General features: G+C 39.1%; 3 protein-coding genes across 6 annotated transcripts; 1 reads left to right on the top strand and 2 right to left on the bottom strand.

Moving 5' to 3' along the window:
- Positions 1 to 910: 910 nt before the first annotated feature.
- On the bottom strand, positions 911 to 5,935 carry LOC141000252 (tumor protein D54-like). 3 transcript variants are annotated; one of them, XM_073470923.1, is made up of 9 exons: positions 5,869 to 5,935; positions 5,153 to 5,268; positions 4,879 to 5,027; positions 4,556 to 4,603; positions 3,424 to 3,525; positions 2,493 to 2,519; positions 1,612 to 1,647; positions 1,416 to 1,464; positions 911 to 1,336 (listed from the first exon to the last, which is right to left on the bottom strand). In XM_073470923.1, exons 1-9 carry the CDS (start codon positions 5,879 to 5,881, stop codon positions 1,253 to 1,255), a joined length of 624 nt encoding a protein of 207 aa, XP_073327024.1. In that variant the 5' UTR covers positions 5,882 to 5,935; the 3' UTR covers positions 911 to 1,252. The 3 variants fall into 3 exon arrangements, with proteins under 3 accessions (XP_073327024.1, XP_073327023.1, XP_073327025.1); XM_073470922.1 differs by having other exon boundaries at positions 5,153 to 5,271; XM_073470924.1 differs by having other exon boundaries at positions 1,249 to 1,336; positions 1,416 to 1,486; positions 5,153 to 5,271.
- On the top strand, positions 3,453 to 22,413 carry LOC141000253 (glucose-induced degradation protein 8-B homolog). Of its 2 annotated transcripts, none has more exons than XM_073470926.1 (5): positions 3,453 to 3,568; positions 18,065 to 18,192; positions 18,329 to 18,525; positions 18,844 to 19,041; positions 20,809 to 22,413. In XM_073470926.1, the coding sequence occupies exons 2-5, from the start codon at positions 18,072 to 18,074 to the stop codon at positions 20,980 to 20,982; spliced, it is 690 nt and encodes a 229-aa protein (XP_073327027.1). In that variant the 5' UTR covers positions 3,453 to 3,568; positions 18,065 to 18,071; the 3' UTR covers positions 20,983 to 22,413. The 2 variants fall into 2 exon arrangements, with proteins under 2 accessions (XP_073327027.1, XP_073327026.1); XM_073470925.1 differs by lacking the exon at positions 3,453 to 3,568 and adding an exon at positions 17,544 to 17,722.
- On the bottom strand, positions 10,269 to 12,513 carry dnajc5aa (DnaJ (Hsp40) homolog, subfamily C, member 5aa). Its single transcript, XM_073470808.1, has 4 exons — positions 12,404 to 12,513; positions 12,095 to 12,308; positions 11,816 to 11,987; positions 10,269 to 10,549 (listed from the first exon to the last, which is right to left on the bottom strand). Exons 1-4 carry the CDS (start codon positions 12,511 to 12,513, stop codon positions 10,446 to 10,448), a joined length of 600 nt encoding a protein of 199 aa, XP_073326909.1. The 3' UTR covers positions 10,269 to 10,445.
- Positions 22,414 to 22,676: the final 263 nt, after the last annotated feature.

The following is a 22,676-nucleotide window of genomic DNA, read 5'->3' on the forward strand; positions in this document are numbered from 1 at the left end:
CTTTGACTCTGATAAAGTAGTTCGCGTCAGGACCACAGAGGACGCACTCACGACCTTCATTTCAACAAGAAAAACACGTGTATAGTTGGTAACGATAACGGCTGCCACATGCAAGTGATTACAGTCACATGCCAGACATAAAATGTACAGCGATATTGCACATATTGTACGTAGATTACAATATACAATACAGGAAGGTGCACAGAAAATATGCACATTACGCAAAATGAGTAAGGGATATTGGTATATGGGCGCATGTATGCATGTGCATGGATATGCAATATGTAATGTCATTAATGTCGCATTATTTTTTTGGGACCAAAAATATTCAGAAAATACAAAATAACAATTCAGATATGTCGATTAAATGAAACACTAAAATATCCCAATGTCCCTAACTCATTTTGAGTAGTGTATTTGAATGAGAATAGAATAAAAACAATAAAATTATCAAAGAAATGCACTAAATGAATAAACAAAAAGGGAAACGTTACATTATATGTACAAGTAGCATATGTAATTGTGTGTACACATTACAGAATCTGAGTTTTTTTATCCAATTCCCAATAAAATAATTTAAAAATGTACTACACTGGCTCTGAGTGAGTAATACAGTACAATATTTGCCTCCAAAATGCAGTGGATAGGAAGTATAAAGTTACAGAAAATGAAAATACTCAAGTAAAGTAGAAGTACTTCCTTCCATCACTGATAATTAAACCTAAATCTATTGTTTTCAGTACAAGAGGATGCACAGTATTAGGAGACATGGACACTTGGATCTAGTTTCCATAGTAAAATAAAACTGTTCATACATTTGTGGCCTCTAGCGCCACCCAAAGGCTCAATATGAAACAAGGCCACCACTGACAGCAGCCCGGCAATGGACCATCAATGACAAAAGACCACACACCATTCGATTGACTTTAATTGAAAAAGATTCAAAGTACAAAAATACTTGTTGCGATTTTCTGTTTTGTAAAATGCCACAATTATTGTCAATGAATGCTTATTTGGGAAAATATGTTCACTGCACTCACAGGTCAAAATAAATAAGTCTTAAGTGTATCCAACATGCAGAAATATAACACACTGACATATTAAAAGACTATTTTTTACATTGAAGTTTTAAATAATACATTCTATTTGTCATATTGTATTAATACAACAGTCAGAAATAACTGGAGAAATTCACATAGACAAGGGAACAAAATCACATTCTTACATAACTTTACATGGTATGAAACATAATTTATTTTGATGTGCTGTGGCGTGAGGATCTTTGTTCAAACCCGGAGGTGTCACCATTATTTGCCAGACTGCCAGTCACCTTGTCCTGTGTGTTCAAGACGAACAGGTGATCAATAATCAGAAACACAGTAAGAAACACTTTGTGCCTGTTTGGACAAACTCACCTTCACATTGCCGACCATGTCCTCAAAAGACTTAAATGTGGAGGAATGTCTGCGGAGAAACGTGAAGAAAACTACACTATTAATATTGTCATATTTTAGACAATCTAGTCAAGTTAAACCTAAACTGAACATTTATTTAATCACACGGATACAGCAGTAAACAGTTAATAAAGGAGAAACATTCATGGTGTTTTACCTCATAGTCGGCACACTTATGTTGTGGCTCAGGGAGCTGGGTGTCACATTGAAAAGGCAGAACAAAGAAAGTTTGAGCATTAAAGAACATCATACAGACTCAGCAGAAAGTATAAAAAACAAGCCTTTAATTTGCTCAAACTTTTATATATCAGTTGTGTAGTGCTGCAATTAATGATTATTAATTAATCTGTCACTTGTGTTTCATGATTAATGGATTAATAGTTTACTATTACTAATGTCCGTCACAATTTGCCAGAGCCAAAAATATAAACTTTGTTAAATCAGGAAGTCGCTTTGAGATCGAGATCTCATTAACAAGTGACACCTGAGTACAGTATAAAACATCAAATAGAATAAAATACAGATAATAATGAAAACTTAATGGTAATGACACAGAAACATAATAATAAATTAGGAGTCCATATAAAAAATTTGATTTCAAAGGATATAAAACGAAGAAAAAGAGCAAATCCTCAAATTTTGCGAAGTAGTAAACAGAAAATATTTATTTTTAATATTATTTGTTAATTCTTACACAATTATTCAATAATAATTATTCTTTAATAATTGTAATCTTAATGATGAATCAACTATCAAAATATTTTGTAACTTTCATGTTTAAAACAGTAGATAATATCTTATTTATGTGAACTGTATGGTCGTCTAACAGCTACCACAGCCGCACAAAGATAAAACGCACTTTAGAGTCAATATATTGAACTTTAAATGTTATGTTCTGGTCAGGAAACATATAATGGAGCACACACACACACACACACACACACACACACACACACACACACACACACACACACACTCTCTTTTCAGACCATTCAGCTCGACAACACTGAGCTCAGTCTCAGCACTCAAAGATCTTACCGTGGTGGGCTCGGGAGAGGCAGAGCTCTGTTGAGATAAAAACAGACACACAGATAACGTCACACCAGCTTCTGTTTCCACACAGACGAGAACAACAGACTTATCAGCTACTGCTGCTGATGTCCAGCTGTACTAGTGTGATTGGATTATGGTCGCTTACTGGCTCAACAAAAACACAAGACAGGAGGCCTTCGAGCTGAAGTTCAAAACATGCAACCAGTTTAAAAAGTGGTCATGAGTGGTGTGTTGTGGTGTCCTTCACTTCAGAGCACGGAGTCTTAAAGTGCCCAGGTTGTGTTTTTGTTGTTGTTTTCAAAGATGTTACAATAATAACCAATTTTTACAGTGGAAAAAGCATCAAAAGAAAGAATTACACATCATTTACGGAAAATTTTCAGCCATCATGGGCGTGACTGTTTGATTACCAAAAAATAGATTTTGAGAGCAGTATCACATAATAAAAAGGGATCCTGAAATGAAGTGTTTATGCAGGCTGATGAAAGGACATCAATTGCTTACAGCTTAAAAAGACAAGAATTCCCTTTTAAAAATGTCAAGCTGTAAATGAATCCCATGAAAAGACCAATCAAACGTCCCTGTAACAGTAACCTCAGTTTGCATTTTAAAGCATCCCTCTGACATTTTGTCTACTTGTGATGTCTCTCTGTTGGTCTCCTGCTCGTCCATCTGTCTGGATGAATTAGCCAAAGGCAGATTTTCCAACCAGGCCCCTCAATGGTAGCTTCTGCACTCTCTGTGTGCAGAGTTTGGTGTTTTTATTACCATCTTAAACTAATTTCGTCTGCTCATTTTGGTTTGTTATGACTCATTACTCATCATTTTATTGACAAATAAAATTGGAAAACTGTTTTTTTTTTTCTTTTTTCCCATAACTTAGGTGGTAGGAGCCAGGTCAAAATCGTGAGGTTACCTCATTGCTGCCAGTCTGCTGGTGAGGACCATGCCCATACTGGACAGGGCAGAAGTTGTCACCTGGCCTGCTTGAGAGAGACCATCTCGTGTCCTCATATATCTACAGGGGCAAAGAAGCAGCAGAAGTCAGAACCTGAATGGAGGCAAGTCACGACACTCCCAACACACTTGTGACACATCTTAGTTCAGTTTAAGACGATATTTGGGATTTTTGGTAGCACAGAATCATCTTTCCTAACTCCATTTAGGACACAAATGTATTTACTACAGAACTTTCCTAACTAATGATTTTTTTAGTCAGGAATCCTAAGTTAGGATGTCATAGACCCTGTCCTACATTCAAAATAACTGCCACTAACTGTGGTTGGATCTGTATGTCAGTAACAGTGAAGATAAACGTTATGATTGAAAGGAAAGGCTTCTCCATCTGTGATCGGAGAAACTAACTCTGTTGTCAGCCTGTTTGAGAAGCTAACACCGATGTTAACCTTTTGGAGAAGCTAACTCTGTTGTTAGCCAGTAGAAGAAGCAAGTCTATTAAAGCGAGCTAGCTAGCCAATTACAACTCGTCATGGACACAGAATGTTTCGAGTACGTTGTACATACAGATAAAGGCATGACAGGTTGAGTGCCGATCGAAGGTTCGAATTTACAGTTCTAGTAAGGATATCTGAAACATAAAATGCGAGGTCTGTGGTAGGAAAGGACAGCCATGAGATCAGGAAGATTGGATTTTTCCTGTCTTTGAAACTCAAGCTAAGATTGGACAAACGTCTGGGACATTTTTCTGCACTGAGGCCCCAGAAGAGCACAAATGTATGAATTCAAACACACTCGTAACAAAAATAAAACAGTTAACAACAGGCCTGTGTACATCATTGGCTACAGACTATCTGGCTACCCCTGCCACTGCCTGTTAATACTACTGCTCCTTGTGCTAAGTCAGGCTGTAAGGCTATTAACAGGGCACCGATCCTATTTGACCCGGAAAATCCCATCACTTGTTCCATCCAAGAGATGCCTCTTTAACATGTGAGCACAGGACAAATAGGTTGGGAAACCCCTCTGCATGAAACGCCGTACAAGTGTTTTTTATAGGACAGGATGCAAACATGACGACCGACACTCACATGTCTGAGTGGCTGATGTCGTCCAGAGTGGCAGAGGCTGAGAGATACCTGGAACAAGAGCACACGATGCACAAGTTGGCAGATTATTACATCGACTTAGGACCACGACAGTCATGAGTCATTAGCGTGCGTTCCACAGTTATGTAACTGCGTCACACGAAGTCAATGCGTGGCAAATGTTTTGCCAGCGGAAAGTGTGAGTGTCTTAAACCAGGTAAGACTACAGAGGTGCGTAGTGGAGTTTTTACAGCTTACTGCTATTTAAAGTAACAGTGACAATCACACATAGAAAGCTATACTTCCAGTATGAACATGCAACCTACGGGGCTGAGGTCTGGACGTCATGCCAGCCTTTGGACAGGTTCTGTTTGAGGTTACTGAGGGGGCTCAAGCCCAGCTGCCTCCTGATGTCTGCTGCATATTTTTCTTTGACAAAAAGCACCTGTCGCAGAGTCTCAATTTCATCCTCCATCTGTACCACAGAAAAAAACAAACAAACAAAAAGAGACAACAGTAAGCAGATACCGTGAAAAACACGAACGTTTTCGGCTTTTTATAATATATTGTACTGAATCGCCCGCAAAAAAGCTGCACCACCTTTGAAAGCTCAATCCGTAGATGGTCTACGTCTTCCTCGGTTAGGTCTGAGGGTGAACATCCATTTTCTGGTATCCTTGTGGAGAAGCTCATGGATGAGGAAGGTCCACCAAAACCTGCTGAGGAGGTAGATAGATAGACGGACAGACAGGTAGACAGGTGGACAGACAGACACATAGATAGATAGATAGACAGACAGGTAGATAGATAGATAGATAGATAGATAGATAGATAGATAGACAGACAGACAGACAGGTAGATAGATAGATAGATAGATAGATAGATAGATAGATAGATAGACAGACAGACAGACAGATAGACAGATAGATAGATTTGACATTATTACAGATTTTGCATTGATGTATGAAGTAGTTCCTCTAAAACCATCAATTTATATATTATTGATAGATAGATAGATAGATAGATAGATAGATAGATAGATAGATAGATCAGTTGTATATCTTACATAAGAATAAACACACACAGGAGCTAGGAGCTGTCCTCAGTGCTGAACGTCACTCTCTCTGACAGGCTAACTGAAGCTAACAGGCTAACAGGCTAACAGCTACTTGTTGCACACGGAGCTAACGTTAGCCGGCGTCGACGGCAGCGTAAACGCACTTTAAACACGTTATCTGGCGACCAAAACTAACTAAGACACTTTGTCAAAAATCATAGTAAAGTACTCTGTAAAGCTATTGTGATAAAAGTCTTACCTGGTCGGTTCATTGCTGCCACCTCTCACCTCGGAGTGTTTTCACTGGTTAGCTCATTTAGTTTGAGCCTGCTGCCTCCGTCCAATCAGCGCGCGAGAGACACGCAGGAGGCAGGAGCATGTCACACACACACACACACACACACACACACACACACACACACACAGGATCTCATTATAATTAATTTGTTTACTTCTAGCTTCCCCTCCATCTTATCCAGTGTTAGTGATGGAATGTAATTTATGTAGTATTTTTTGCTTGTACTTGTACATTTATCGCCATAAAATGACTTTTCATACTTACATTTAATATCAGATACTTTAAGACTGTTACCGAAGTACTATTTGTATGTATGAGTGGCTTTCACCTTTATCAAAGTAATATTTTAACATGATGTCTTTACTTCAACTCAAATATGACTTTTGGCTACTTTTTAACAACACTTCCTATAATAATACATATAACCAGCGGCCTACACATAGGAATATATACTTTATTCTATATTATTACTCTTAAAGTAACAGGTAAGGGAAGTTATCAAATAAATTAGTAAAGTCAAAAGTACTATATTTGCCTCTAAATGGTAGTGGAGTTAAGTATAGGTAGGATACCTCAAAAGGATCTTACAGTAGCCTACTTTAATAAATGTACTTTATTACTTTCCACTGTTGCACATTAACACACACACATGCAGGAGTGGAAGTAACATATTACTACCTATCTACTATCTACTCATATTACTGTAATGAAGTCATTTTTGGGTATTTGTACTAAGAGTAGAGTATTAAGTCTGTAATTTTACTTTTCCTTAATACACCATGTCATCTATGCTTGCTATTGATAATGCATTCAACATCAACGGTTAAAAAGTAACTAATACTGAGTTTGAGTTTTACTTGTAATTGAGTAATATCTCAGTAATGTAACTGTCATGAATAACAGTGTTCAATTTTCTTCAAGATAAAACATTGCTGGCCCAGTGGTTGGTACTTTTTTTTGCACCTAATTGTGAGTCATGACATCCCAAACGGACCAAAATAGTTCCCAAATAATCAGTAGTGGAGGAAGTAATCCGATCCTCTACTTAAGTAAAAATAGTAATACCATGGTGTAAAAATACTCTTTACCTGTCCTTGATTCATAATCTTAAATTAATTATAAGTAAATTATCAAGTTAAACTTACACCACCGTACATATACAGACAGAATGGCTCCTGTCACCGTCACTGTTAAATGAAATGCAATTTTGTTTTGTTTTTTAATGTCTGTGGACTCTCATCTATAATTACCAGCCAACAATAAGTTGGTAAAATCAAAGATTTGTCTCCACCTGCTGGCAAAACAAGCCACGACACTGCAGAGTGATGAGACTCCTATAGAAGCAAGTGAACAATGATTTTGCAGCTTTTGGTTTTCTGCGGTTGTTTCGCATGAATCAGAGCCAGAGATATTAATCTAAGGATAAATAACATAACAATATTATACAGTCACAGGGTATGTTTTTCTCTAAAAACCCACCTTTTCTTTTAATGCAACTAAAAAGTAAAAATAAAAGTTCATTTTTCTGATTATAGTGAGATACTTTTTTAAGTCAGTTTCTTGCTGCAGGACTTGTGAGAGTATTTTTACAGTGTGGTTTTAGTACTTCTGAAGTACTACTGAATACATTGTCTTCTACTGACTGTATATTGTAAATGTGTTTTTGTGTTAACATAAGTCACTGTAGCCTCCATAAATCCAGTCAGTCACACTCAAACCCCCTCCCAACTGTAACACATTGGGTGTTACGTGTTTTATAATGAAATAATCTGATAAGGCCGCAATGTTCAGGAACATTTATTCAACAACAGCAAATCAGATCAATGATCCACTTGTTTTCTTCCAGACACACAATTACCATGCTACAACATAAACGTTAAGGTTTATACTTTATATAGGCCGAGTGTATGTACAAGCAACCTTAACCATTAAACCATTCCTCGCTAAATTTAATGGTTACAATACAACATCATACCAGTTAAAATTATAGCCAATCATCATTTGAAACATGACAAAGTATGAAATAAATAAAAGTCCAAAAATGCATCATATAACCATTTCACTATAGTTACACTATATACTATGTTGTCTTTTTATGGAGTCGTTTCCTGATCATTGATCCATTATAGTTTTTTTAAACACACAGTGCATTCAACTGAGAACATTTACAGTAGCTTTTTTCAGTATCTCAATGAAAAAGCCATGACAGGAACATCTATGTTTCATCAAGGGTTACAGGAAACATCATACAAGGGCCACAGAGGTCAACATCCATACCATTAATAGCAGAGGGTGGGCAACAGGAGCTCACCAATTGTAAACCATTGAAACACATTATTAGCAGTTATGAAACTGACAAAAGTGGCAAAGATGTTCATGGCAATTTATGGCAATTTGCAAATGTGTGGCAATATATGCAAATTCAGTCGTATGAAAAATCTATAGAGTCATTTAACTTGGAGCTGCCTGTAGCGCTGGCTCACGGATGATATGCCTGACGAGCTTCTTATATCTACATGGATTCAAAAAAGTCAATAATGATAAACGGTCACAGCATCGGACAAAATGTCATCAGACTTTAGTTCAAAACACGAGGACTAAAAACATGATGAAAATCATATACCTCACCACCTAAAATATCATATATTATAATTATAATTATAATATAATAAAATATTATATATATGCTCTGTAGTCAGCTTTATTTCCCAGCTATGAAGAGTGTGACATGTTTTTTCCACGACATTAATTACTTAACATATTCAAGACAGCTCACAGTGAAAAACATGTCACCCTCTGAGCAGAGCCGACTGGATTACCTGCAGCTCCTTGGCTTCATACAGCTCAGTATCAATAAATTAACAAAAATACTTGCAGTAACTGGATGAAATTAATATCTTTCAGTCTCTATGACATCTCTGAAATAAAAACTTTTGGCTTTTGTTTTAAACAAACAAATAAAAACGGAAAAGACGGCAGAAATTCATGACATTATTAATATCCGAGATGCTTTGCCAAACTTTCAGGGCTCAGTATCGTTAAAATTTTCGATATTGATACCTTACGATACTTTGATTGCGGTTCCTGAAAGATACTTTTATTGATGTCAATCTTATGAAATCTGTTTTAACAAAAGATTCAATTAGACATACGTCATGTAGTGAGCCCTGTCTCTGGGTGTAACCTCGTGCTTTCCTGCATGCCTCGAGACAGCCAATCACCAGCACTTTTACCTCTTGGCACAACAAGCATGCTGCATGCTTATTGGCTCACTGACGCTGATGATATTAACTCCTTAGGTATTGAAATTTGGTAACGAATGACAAGACATTTTTCAATATTCGATAGTATCGAGGCAACATGGTCAGTGCCATACAAGTATCAATTCGATACTCAGCCCTACAAACTTCAGACAAAGGGATCCAATGTCAACAAATCCGATCAATCAAATGTAATAAAAAATAAAAACAAAATGAAACAAAAATTCTTCTTAGGTTTGTCTGAGAACAGCATATCAACATAAAATCATGACACTTTAAATAACCCACCTGGGCTGAAACCTGCAATAATAGATAGAATTCAAGATATTATGAACCAACATGAACGTTACATAAAAAACAACTGTCATGACGACTGTTCAGTGCTGCAGGAACGACAGGAGAGTAGGCTCTATCCTGCAAGAATGAGCTGAACTAAAGCTGAGGCAGAGAAGAGAAAAGCCAATACTAATTAATTACTAAAGTAGAAATGTGACGCCAGCAGGCATTCATGAAATCATGTCTGCAAATAAAGCTCTGTGCCTTTACAAACCTCATGATTCACATTAAAAACACTCGGAGGGGGCACACTAAAGACAAACACAGTGCCAAAGACGTACTGTGGATCTGACGATGGCAGGTGGTATCTTCAACTAAAACAGTGCTGATTGCAAATCAGAAGTAAAAACTGCACTAATATATGACAGCTCTGTTCTTGAAGGTTTAATGACGGCACCGACCGCCTTCGCAAATAAACAAATCTCTCTAACCAGCACCTCCCTGAGCCATGGCTCTCCTTTCTTTTAGCACAAAACCCCAATATCCTCCTCCTCCTTGTGAACTGTACTATTCGAACATATTGCACATAGTATGCACCTACATTATGAGTCTTGCAAAGTAAAAATGTTGCTAAAGATGAAAGAAAATCTGGAGACCATGTTTTATAAACAGTGCATGCTACACCATGATGCAAGATGTGGGAGAGGGGAAGTGGGGTAGGCGACCTGTGTGGTTAAAGGCCAAGAAATACAAAAAGAAAGAAACGACAAGGAAACAACTTAATGTTTCTCTTGTCTTGGGAAATAAGTTGCGGACCAATCGGGGAGGGTTGTAAGGGGTGTGACTTCATAAGTTCCTTTCATGGGCCATGCTTACTAGTCCCTCTCCTCCGCATGGCTCCCTTTCTGAAGTGAAAAGATGGATCGCTCTTTTCGTTCATCTCATCGAGGTGGAGCAGGGAAGCAGGCAGGACCGCAGGCCAGGATTGACGGGAATGGAGGGTTAGTTGAAGCCGGTATCGGTGTGATAGGAGTGGTGCCCATCTGATGTCAACTGGGTCGTCTCTGTGGCTGATGGTTGCAGCATTATAGGGTCACCCCCAGCCTCTGAAACAGAAACATTTTCAGTAGCTGCATTCTGCGAACTGCAATCCCTGCGTCCTGTTCAAGGAAAGTCTGTTTAGGAAATTCAACAAAATTCCTCCATATATCTGTGATTTTGTGGCACAGTCAAGTGTATTTGTCTCTTCCCATTGACTACTGTACTTTTTTTTGTGGTAGTTAGTTAAAAGGTCCACCATAGCTTGTTTCCCAAGAAATATTAGAGAAATATAAAAATGAATATATATGAATAAATAAATGATGAATACTAAACTACTTAAAGGTGCAATATGTATGAATTGGCCATATGCAGAATTCAAACTCATTACAAATATGGGGGCAGCATATCACCAGATTAAACACTAATGGCTGCTGACTTTAATTGCCATTAGCTTGTAACCTCCAAGACCCCAGAAAGAGCATCACAATTTGAGCCATTCGGGCCAATAAAATTTGTAAAGTCGAGAAGAGCAGCATGATTAAATAGCTTTATCCCCATTCAAGTTAGCCGGGCGCCAAAACCGAAGGTAGCCGGCTTGGCTGGTGGAAGTCTCTAGTGCACACGCTCTATGGGCTGCACAACACGGCAGATCCGGGTATATTCATAACCGGGAAGTCGAGCTTTTTAGACTTTAAAACGCCACTGTACAGCTTTCATAGGAATAAATGTGGCTCCGCCTCCAGCACTGTGTCCAGATTTAATGTAACATCCTCGGTAAACTCAGATAGCCGTACAGCTTGCGGTCCTGACTGGGAGCTCAGAGCAACGGTTGAGTGTTGGTGTTTACACCGCTTGCAGAGACACTTTGGACCCGGACGGGCTAGGGCTAGCTGGTTAGTATGCTTTCTTCATTAGATAACTAAAACTGTTATGTCTTCACATTCTACTGATAATTTCAAGTTATTCTTTTGAAATTTTACATATTGCAGCTTTAAATGGTCAAATTAATAATGATAACATTAGTTACAGCGACATATGTAAACTCCTTTGTGAGCTCCATGGTTTGAGTTCAATGACTGATGGGTGATCTTGCTTGTCAAGTGATGAACAGTTGATCAGTTCCTCCCTACACAGTTAGCACCTTGGAACTGAGCATTTTCTGCTTCCTACGGTTTGCTATCTTACTAAACATTGGCTAAATACCCTGTGTAGTCCACTTTGCAGGGAATCACCAGGCGATCAGAACGCACCTTTGCATTGAGCCCCCTCCTGTTAATAACCCCTCTGACCAATTCAAAGTGGGAAGGGCGACGCAGGTGATTCAGTCTCACCTCTCTCGTCAGACTGCAGCTGAGCCTCCAGGTCCTCGGGGGACACATAGAATTCCTGGTCCTGTCCCTCCCGAGGCCGTGGTTTACATTTTCCACAGCAGCAGTTACAGCAGCAACACAGGCAGCAACAGAAGTAGCAGCCGGTGGCAAGGCCGCAGAATACAAACAGAGCCTGCAGGCAAGCAGAATCACGGGAGGAAGTGAAGAGTCAATGTGTGAGCAAATAATAAGCTGAAACAAGAAATCATAAAACTGACTAAAGCCTTCGCTCAGTCTTACCTTTGCCCACCAGCTTGAAAGGACAAAGTAAGTGTTGACATTCTCCTCTCCGAACTGCTCGGCCACATATAGTCCCAGAGAACCATATTTGTCATAAATATTACGCTTTGTGGGGTCATTCAGAATTGCATGGGCGTTGTTTATCTCCTTGAACTTATCAGCTGCCTCTGGATTGTCAGGATTCTTGTCAGGGTGGAACTTCAACGCCAGTTTCCTGTGGAGAAAGTTGGCAAAAAGACAATGAAATAAGAATCACAGCACACATTGTCAGTGTCGGGAGGAAGGCTGAGTCGAAGAGGGATGCCTCACCTGTAAGATCTCTTGATGTCATCTGATGTGGCCACCTTTTCAACTCCCAACACGTGGTAGAGAGACTCACCAGCGGTGGACAGAGAGCGTTGCCTCTGGTGCTCAGCCATGATGTCTCACAAGCTGGGAACAGAAACAGGAAACTAAACGCGCTGCTCGGGCTGCATGTGATGCTTCATAAGCAAGGCCTATTTGTTAAGAAAGCCTGTTTATCATGACATACATCCGGCCTTCAAATAAAGTCAGGCCCGTGTGATTGAATCCTCCTGACTGCAGGCAACAGCTGGTCCGTCTCATTAAATACAACTGTCCTGCACAAGCTATATGAGGAAAGATCCACCTCTGTTTGCAACATACTGGGTTTATTCCATTTCCCTGCACTCATTCAATTTTCAGACGTTTTCCACTGTAATTGCACCGATGATGTCAGTCGTCCGGCTACATTTCTACATGATGATAGTTAAACTGTGACATCTTGGAAGGATCACTGACTGCCTCTGCTGCTGGAAGTAAATCAGTAACTGACATCCACACAGCCGACCATACTGCAAAAGAAAATGATTAATCTGACTCATGCTGCAAGAAAAAAAAAAAAAGAATAAAGCCATTCCTGAAAATGTAGCTGCTTCCAGATGGGTGTCATCTTGACACAAATGAATAGGCAGTGGTCTATTTAAAGCCCTGTGCAGCCCTTTTTTCAACATTTTTACCAAAAAACTGTCTCTTATGTCATGTGGGTGTCAAATTTCCCTTTCATACGAATCGCATCCCGATGTCAATTGTCTACAAGAAGGATTAAAGTCTGTGAATACGATGCTAGGAGCATAATCTCTCTGCAAGCATCATCAGCAGCACTGCTATAGCGCACAGCATCCATGTTGGTTTGCTTCCTGGCCTGTTCTTGATGCAAGAAGGGGGGGGATGGATCGTCAGCACTAATTTTCAAGGGCAAGGGGCAGCGTCTCGAGGAAAAAGAAATGGTCGAAATGCACGTTTCGGTCTCACCTTTTGTCGGCTCTGATGCGCTGCAACACTAACGATCCCAGCAGGTTATGATTTTAGACAGTGTAGCGTGACTATGGCTGCATCTCGCACGTACCCGGACCCTCTCTGGCTCCCACTACGCAACCATGGACAGCTGCAGCAGTACGCTGGCTCCGCCCCCCCCTCCGAACGCCCCATGGCGACCCGACGTGCGCGTTCACGACGGCGCTGGGATGATGGAGAGGATGCTGGATGCAAAGTGCAGCTACAGCACCGAGGAGCCCACGGAGCGGAGCTGAAATCTGCTTATTGTGGACAAACACAGCCGCTCACGTTAATACTGTTTCAAGCAGGGAATTATTTAAGACCACTTAACACTGATTGAATAGGCCAGAAGCAAAAAGTTTTCACGTTTTCTGAAATGCGCCAGTCGCTTTCTGTTGCAGATGATATGTCCGTTACAGCGTAAAGACTGGAAACAGCTAGCTTAACAAAATCTACAGCACAAGCTCACTAATATTATAATAATGATAAACAATATTTTAATTTGTGTAAAAATATATTATTGTAAGTGTAAAATCGACCACAAGAGTTAGCTTGTGTCGAGCTAGCATATTTCCGGACCCTGAGCAGTTGCCAGGCAACCAAAGGAGATCCAGGAAGTGAGCAGCTAATCTGGCCCAGAGCCAGAGAGTATCCCTGCCGTCAAATACAGACTAATTATCACTTTACATGGATTAAGCAAACTAAATATAATGTTTTTATTATTTAGTTTAAGAGACAGGTTTGACAGAGGCAGGCTAGGTGTTTCCTCTTGTTTACATACAGCTATATACAGCTGCTAAGCTTCATATTAACCCGGAAGTTAGCATAGCCATGGTCCCCTCTCAAAAAACCTACAGGACTTTTTAATTGGATTTTGGAAAATAAGATCTGTGGCAAACACAATTTTTTGATACTTACACGTTTTGTTCAGCAAGATAATCTTTACAGATGAACGCCACTTTTGTGATTTTCGAAGCGTAAATTAAATCGCTTTTAGTAAAAAGCTTTTGTTAGGCTACAAACAGACATTGCAACATTGCAGTCACATAACTTTAATAGACTTGAAGCAAAAGTTACACATTTTGGGAAATATGCTAGTCGCTTTCTGTTGCAGATGACAGGCTTTATCAGTCTCTGTGATATGTCCAAAGACTAGAAACAGCTAGCCAAATTACCTGTCAAACGGTAAAACAAATCTACAGCACAAGCTCACTAATATTATAATAAACAATATTTCAATTTGTGTAAAAATATATTTTTGGAAGTGTAAAATCAACTGATTGAATTTTAGACCACTGGTGAAAACATGCAGTATGTTCATCATCTACTGTAAAGGCCTTTGTCACTGAAAACATTTTGATTTGAAGAAGGACAAACGATGCGTAGTATTCGCACACATCCAAAGACTGATTAAGGTATGAGCTGGACCAAAACATGACACGCGTCATAGAAGGAAAAGCACAGATGTAGCCTATTACAAAATGTACTGTATGATGGCTGGCTACAAAATCTTTATTATGAGAAAGACCTATTGGACTGAGTTTCATTATCAAAGGCCTACTCCACGAGATTGAGACCAATATCTGAAGGAAACACATTACTTTACCACTCAAATTTCAAATCAGATGAAGTGCAGTTTTGAGATGTGGAAGGTATTCAAGCTACAGTTATTGATACTAGAAGGAAACATAGGGTCTAATTTGATTTTGTCTGTGTCTTGTATTTCCATAGAAACTGAGCTTGAAGCAAAAGTTATAAAAAAAAATTAATGCTCCCATGATTTTAACTGTAACAATTTGTCTGTGTCTCTAATCTTTCAGTTGCTATCAAACATCTGACCGACTCCCTGTGAGTGGGACAGTCAACCAACTCGGGTGTCATGCCTGGATAATCCACAGGAAAAGTAGGGCAGATGCCTCGGAGTCATGAACAAACCAAGTGCCTACCTTATCTTTTAAAACACCTTTCTAATTTTTATGTTTCCACAAATATACAGAGAAATATTGATACGAGACAGCCTGTTTACCACAGCCACTGACACCATCACTGATGTTAATAGTTTCACCTGTGGTTTTCCTGCTATGTCTGCCATGAAAAATGTTTATTATTAATAATTCATAGGAAACTTAGTCGTACTTCCTTCTTCTACAAGTCATAATATCCCACTCACACACAGCTTAGAAAGCATGACACTACTGTAACTCCCGGTTGTAATCCCTGAAATACAAACTACTTGAGATTATTTTTATTTTTTACTCCTGGTGCATTGTTTAAGCACACAAAATCTAATTTAACAGTTTAATTGAGTCGCATTTTAGTCAGGGATTGGCAGCAGTAGCCCATTTTGTTCTTGTTGTCTTGTGATGCTTGTCGCTTTAAATTTCATTGTACATCCTGTGTTGTGCATGTGATGAAGAAAAGTATTCGAATCCTTGACCTAGAGAGTTTTCTTTACGAATGGGAGGTGGGAGGTGTTGTGTTGAGGCATCGTGAGCTGCCAGAACTGCTTCGGTGCTGCTTGACATAGATTAATGTCTCTGAACTCTGGAGGGTTGAACATCATTCTTCCAAAAGACGTTCTCTTATTTTGCTGTTGTCATGACAGTGTTGAAGAGTGCTATCTGACATGTCAGTCCAAAGTCTCTCATGAAGGCATGGATTGATTGGCCTACATGGTGAAAAATTATTAACACAGAAGTTCGACAGAGCTCGTTTAAATATTATAAACACATGTAAATTTTCCATCTGAATTTATTCCATAAAGTCAATGTGAAGGGTCACATTTAATGCAAAGTTTTTCTATCATGTTGAGCCAATGTGTAGACTGTAAATTCAAAAACTAGATGTGTGATTTATATGTAATAGCTAATTGAATAAACACATAGGGTGTATATAAATCTGAATTAATTTAATTTAATCAGACTTAACATTGCATTAAATGTGATGCTTTACACTATTTTTCTTTAGTAATCTAGATAGTTTGTGCTCACGTGGTTTATTGTCCAAGATAATGTAGACTATTCAATCAAATTACAACAAACTAATGTACGCTAGAAAGTCAACCCTGTCAGCAGACTAGAAGGTTGATTTTGTAACAAAACCCAGGTAGTGTTCAATTGACAACCCGCTTTTTTAAATTTCTCCATTCTACAGTATCTGTGTATGACAACTACAGTGCGATCAGGCTAAAGAAAGACATTTTAGTGATGGTTAGCTGTGGGTCTGTGATTGGATGCAAACTCCTGTCTTTTGCAAGAAAGTCTGATGCGGTACACACCCAACCACCATAACCCTCCTCTCTGCCCCTCCATAAAGGGCACAACACAAAAATACAATATATTAACCAGTAAATGTAACTAGTAAGAATAATGCTAATGTTGTTATCTTGCACTCGAGAAATAATTTGCTAAAACAGTGACTTTAGAGGGTCCTGGGGCCCAAATGTGCTGTTGCACCTTAGTTCAAATACGGTGGAATAGCAATGCAAGTCCTAGGAATTATATTCATATTGGTTGAATCTGCACTTCATGGTTTGTAGCCTACATTAGATTGTTGTAATTTGATTGAATAGTCTACATTATCTTGGACAATGAAGTGCAGAATCATCCAATGTGAATATAATTCCTAGGACAAAGGTGCAACAGCACATTTGGGCCCCAGGACCCTCTAAAGTCACTGTTTTAGCAAATTATTTCTCGAGTGCAAGATAACAACATTAGCATCATTCTTACTAGTTATATTTACTGGTTAATATATTGTATTTTTGTGTTGCATCTTCCCTTACAAATACAAGTAGGCAATTAGTCGAGGTCGTGACTGTGAGGGCCACGGGCATGATAAATCACACCATGAAACCATTCAGTTGAACCCCTCAGACACCGTATGGGAGCATCTGTGTTGCTGCTGTTTCATTTTGTGACTCGTAACGAGGTAGATGAAGCCCTGTAGTATAGATAAACAGACAAACGCAGCGTGTAAAAGTCGGACATCACGTCCTCGCAGCGGATCACATCTGGACGATTCACTGCACCGACTGTAAACTGTTCCTCGGCAACCGTGACGTCAACGCCCCCACCAATCGCAGAGCTCGCAGGAGTGACGTTGCTATCGCGAGGTTATCACGTTAGCTTGGTTAGTTAGCTAGCCGCGAAAAAAAGCTTGACTGTGTAGCCGCGGTTTAACAGTGTTTTTATTCTTCTTAAAGCACTGTCAGGACCGCGCACTGCTGTTTGGTTGTTGTCTTCTCACGCCTGCAGAGAAAGGATAATCGCCGGACCTTGTGTTTGCACGGTAAGCTGTGTAAACGCACACAGTCTGCTAACTAGCCAGGTCTGTTGCCCAGGAGGAAATGGGTTTGTTTTGGAAGCCTCGGAGAATTTCCAAATCAATTTTTAGTGGCGCTAGCAAGCTCCCAACCTTAATTTACGCGCACAAATATCGAGTCTGTTGTTTGGGTATTAAGTTGTGATTTTGCCATTTGTGTGTGTCGTCCATGTTTGTGTTCAAATCCTCAATATCTATCTCTGCACGGTGGCAACGTTGCTGTTCATGTAGGTACAAACTGTGACCAAGCTGTGTCAGTCTTGCTCACGTTTGGCTGCTTTTTTCCAAATGGCTTTCCCCTCTTTCCAGGATCCCAATGATGAGTTATGCTGAAAAGCCAGAAGACATCACAAAAGAAGAGTGGATGGACAAATTAAACAATGTTCACATACAGAGGGCGGACATGAATAGGCTCATTATGAATTACCTGGTGACAGGTGAGGCATGTAGCTTGAAGGCAGCTACTGTGAGCTGAATGTACAGATTGTACAAGTAAGAAAAAAAAAAGTAATTCATTACTGTCCTTAATGTCTTTGCCTCTTTGTCTGTGTCTGTTTCACATCTGTTTTCAAGAGGGTTTCAAAGAGGCTGCGGAGAAGTTTCGGATGGAGTCTGGGATCGAGCCAAGTGTGGACCTGGACTCTTTGGATGAAAGGATAAAGATTAGAGAGATGATCCTGAAGGGACAGATACAGGAAGCTATTGCACTCATCAACAGCTTACACCCAGAGCTGCTGGACACCAATCGATACTTGTATTTTCATCTTCAGGTACATGTGCACAGAGCTTTGTGATCACATCAGTAGTTCTCCTTTTAGTATCTGCCTCTGTCAACTGGAAAGTAGCCGGTACCTAATCATGCATTTCATGTGATGGTAAGAGCTTCGCTTAAGTGAGATTGAGGCACAGCAAAAGTATTGAAGTTTATTAAGAACATCTGAGACCCGTTCATCCCCTGTAGGTAATAACCCAGGCCAGGCCATCACTTAACATAATGAGTTAATTTCTGGTTAAATAGGTAAATATTGTATCTAGATAAAGCTGTAACTTCATCATCCACAGCCTGTGCTTCATTTCCACTCTTGCAGCAGCAACATTTGATTGAGTTAATCAGGCTAAGGGAGACTGAGTCAGCGCTGGAGTTTGCCCAGACGCAGCTGGCTGAGCAGGGAGAGGAGAGCCGCGAGTGTCTGACAGAGATGGAGAGAACATTAGCCCTTCTGGCCTTTGACAACCCAGAAGAGTCACCCTTTGGAGACCTGCTCAACATGATGCAGCGGCAAAAGGTTGGTTTGTTTATATGAGTTCTTACCCACATGTTTTGTTATACTTCACGGTTTCACCTCATTAGTTGATTTACAGAATAGAAATGTGGGCAGCAATTTTAGGGTGCTTTCACAACTTAAGTTATCCCTGTAATATTATGGTGCAAATACTTATTTTTACTTTTGTTTTTGTATCTGAGCTCCTGTTCTTTTTAGTTCTGATACACAGACTGCTCAATGTTACATGGACGGAGTGGGAAAATCTAGTTGCGGTGTCTGAAAGTCAAGTCATGCCGCCCTTCTTATGTTCATATTTATGTTCCCTTTTGTCACAAAGAGTTCATGAAGACATGGTTGTGTTGTGTGTGCATTCGCACAGGATAAGCGAAGGCTGTATCTTACTTGTATTTACTGACATAATCTCCTGGATGTGATGTTAAGGCTCTGTTTAACAACTTTCAAAAGTGAAGCATCTCTTCCTCAGAAGCCAAATTATTACTATAGTTTACAGTTAATTTGCCCACTTTCTACATGTGTTACAAGCATAAAAGATCAAAGATGCTTTACAGTATGGCTGTACATGAATATGACAGATGATTGTATCTCCACTGGCTAATTTGCATGGGACTAATATTATCATATCAATACGACTTAAAGCACTATTTGCATGGGACTAGTACTACCTAGGCACCTCCAGTAATAATAATTGTAGAGGACGTCTGTGATCTTAATCCCCCTTAGTCCTGTGCAAATTGGCACCGCTATGATTGTGGGTCATATTTTTTTTTCTGTTGTCAAACAACTGAAAGCATAAGAAATTTGATTGGGGCTCCTGATATATTGAACAGCAATCAACAGCTATGCTGTGAGATCATTGACATTGACCTTTCACATGATGTTAGAGAAGGTTAAGAGCAATAAAAAGTTGTCATAGTCAAGTGCATCCACAACCAGTGTGTAACTTAATCTAACTGAGCTGCAATATGTGTATTTATGTTTGTAACACGAGCAGAAAGTGGGCAAATCAACTCTACGCTATATCAATAATGTGGCTGTTAAAAATCAGATGCTTAGCTTTCTGAAAGTTGAAGTGGCACAGAGCCTTAACATCACATCCAAGCGATCATGTCAATAACACGAGTTTTATCCAGTGGGAATGCACTACACGAAACAAAAACAAGGTAGTAATTTCTAAATCACATGACGTCCCCAGGTAAAACTAGTCCCGTGCGAATATGTCTGTAGGCCCCAGATGAACTACGTACTACATGTTATTACTTATGACAAACACAGGCAGGGCAGAAAAGAAGCATCTTGTACAGTGACTTTATTACAGGGGGTATTATTGTGTGATCACACAGAGGAGGATACAACCAGAGCACACTGCTGTTTCAGCTGCATTTTACTTTCTGATCAGGGAAAAAAACTTTACGCTCAAGTACTGACAAGCATACATGTTACTGTGTTTACCACATTAGTGACACAAATACACAAATTATTTATAATACTTGTTTATTATATAATCGCTTCCTGAACAGGTCACAAACAGCAGATGGATTTAATAGTAGTTTAGCTTTTGAATAAATGCACTAAATCACCTCAGTTGACAGCTTTTATACCAGATCTAAAGCAAACATGCAAAAAATACACAAAAGTTTGTTTGACAATGAACAGGTTGATCATGAAACACCTTTTAATGGAACCGGGTTGACTGAATTCTTTCCTTTTGTGGCCGAGGTGTGTCAGACCACATTTTCTCTAATTTCGACATTCGACATTGATGCACAGGTGTGGAGTGAGGTGAACCAAGCTGTGCTGGACTATGAAAACAGGGAGTCGACGCCCAAATTGGCTAAACTCCTGAAGTTACTGCTGTGGGCTCAGAACGAGCTGGACCAGAAGAAGGTGAAATATCCCAAAATGACTGACCTTAGCACGGGCACCATCGAGGACCCCAAGTGAACATAACCGCAGAGAACAGCCACCTTCCTCGTCCCCTTAATTTATGATCAGTCAGTGACTGTGTGACAACCAGGTAACATATATGTATAAACAAATGCTACATTGTTTTTTCATGTTTCATTCATGAGAGGTAAGACTTAACTCATTGTGCAAACTGTAAATTGCTCTATTTGCAAATTCACAGAAATTATTTAGTTTAAATACTGATCCTGGATTTTTAGATAGATCTCGGAGCCAACAAAATTCAAATTGCTGTTTTATATTTTGTCTTTCTAATGCCTAAGCCAGTAGTATTATTTATTGTGACCATTTTCCCCACCGAGACTTTATTTTGCCAGGAAGAGAGATGATGGTATAAGTGAACAATGTTAAAAGGTGTGGCATGTGTGGAGCCAAAAGTTGAGCTCCTCTGGATGGAGGGGAGAATAACTGTAATGGTTTAAACTTTGAAACAGCAGACACACAACTGCCCTTTTCTAGTGAAGATATGTTTAGATTGAGATGACACAGTGCAAGAGTCTAGATTGTTTAAAATCAGAAATAAATTAAGAATTTAAATTTCTTACTCAAAATGTGAATATTTTTCAATTAATGGAAAGACAGTTTATTAATGTAATATACTCTTAATTAATATAATATTTTACAATTTTATTTAGTGTGATGTTTGAAGATTTGCTAAAGAATCAACCACTTGCATCCTACACCTTGAAATTTGGTTGTACCTTTACAGTACGACGTCTATGGGATAAACTGCTTTGCAAAATGATCATTTCACAGAGTGAAATCCGTCCTGACTGACGTGTTGAAATCAGAGATGGCTTTCTGACTGAGCATGCACCTCCCCCAACATGCTTCTAATGGTTATTTTTGGTTTTATGTGACAAGGGGTTGAGGTTAGGACAAAGTTCTGCCAAAACCCATTGAAGGGAGGGACGATGAGAGAAAGGGCTGCTCCGATTAAGAAATGCAAATGAATGACAGGGCCAATTACAGCAACTCTGAAGTGTGAAATATTTCAAATCTATTTAGTCTGATTCTTTGGTTCATTGGCTTTGTTTTGGTAATTCATATAACGATCAAATGCATTTAAATTGTGATGGCGTCTTGAAAAGGGTCACAGAACTTGCTGTCCATTTTGCCACTTTTAAAGCCGTTAGTATTTTCACTTTATCTGCATGTAAGTGTATCTTTTTGTTTCAATGGGGAAAGGCACTTGTGCTTGTTTATTTTGTTTGTTTACTTTTATAAAAAAAACAACAAACTTGCTGCTAGTTGTCCATCCTTAATTTCTTTTAAGGTTGTATTGTCTTTATAGATATTGGCTTTGACAAATATTGAGACCCAGAGAGCTCACATCCCTTTTATTATTCAACATTTTTAAGATCAGATTTGCAATTATTAAAATAAACAAAACTTTTGTGAACCATACAAGAGCTGTTTTTTTTTCATTTTCTGAGTGTGCATGTGTGCAGATGTTAAGGGAAGTTCCACTGATAATTTAAAGATGTAATGTCAAATAAATCAGAAACTGAAAATGTTTTTAAGAGCCAACAACTTAAAATCAACAAATACACTTCTGACATTTAAATAGGCAAATACTATACCCAGTAAAAACACTGCCCTGACCTCAGCCGTCAGCCTTGCAAATCAGGTGCTCAATTTAAGTTTTGTCCCAACAAGTTTGACCTGTTTCG

This window comes from Pagrus major, chromosome 7 (genome assembly GCF_040436345.1).
Source record: "Pagrus major chromosome 7, Pma_NU_1.0".
NCBI lineage: Eukaryota > Metazoa > Chordata > Actinopteri > Spariformes > Sparidae > Pagrus > Pagrus major.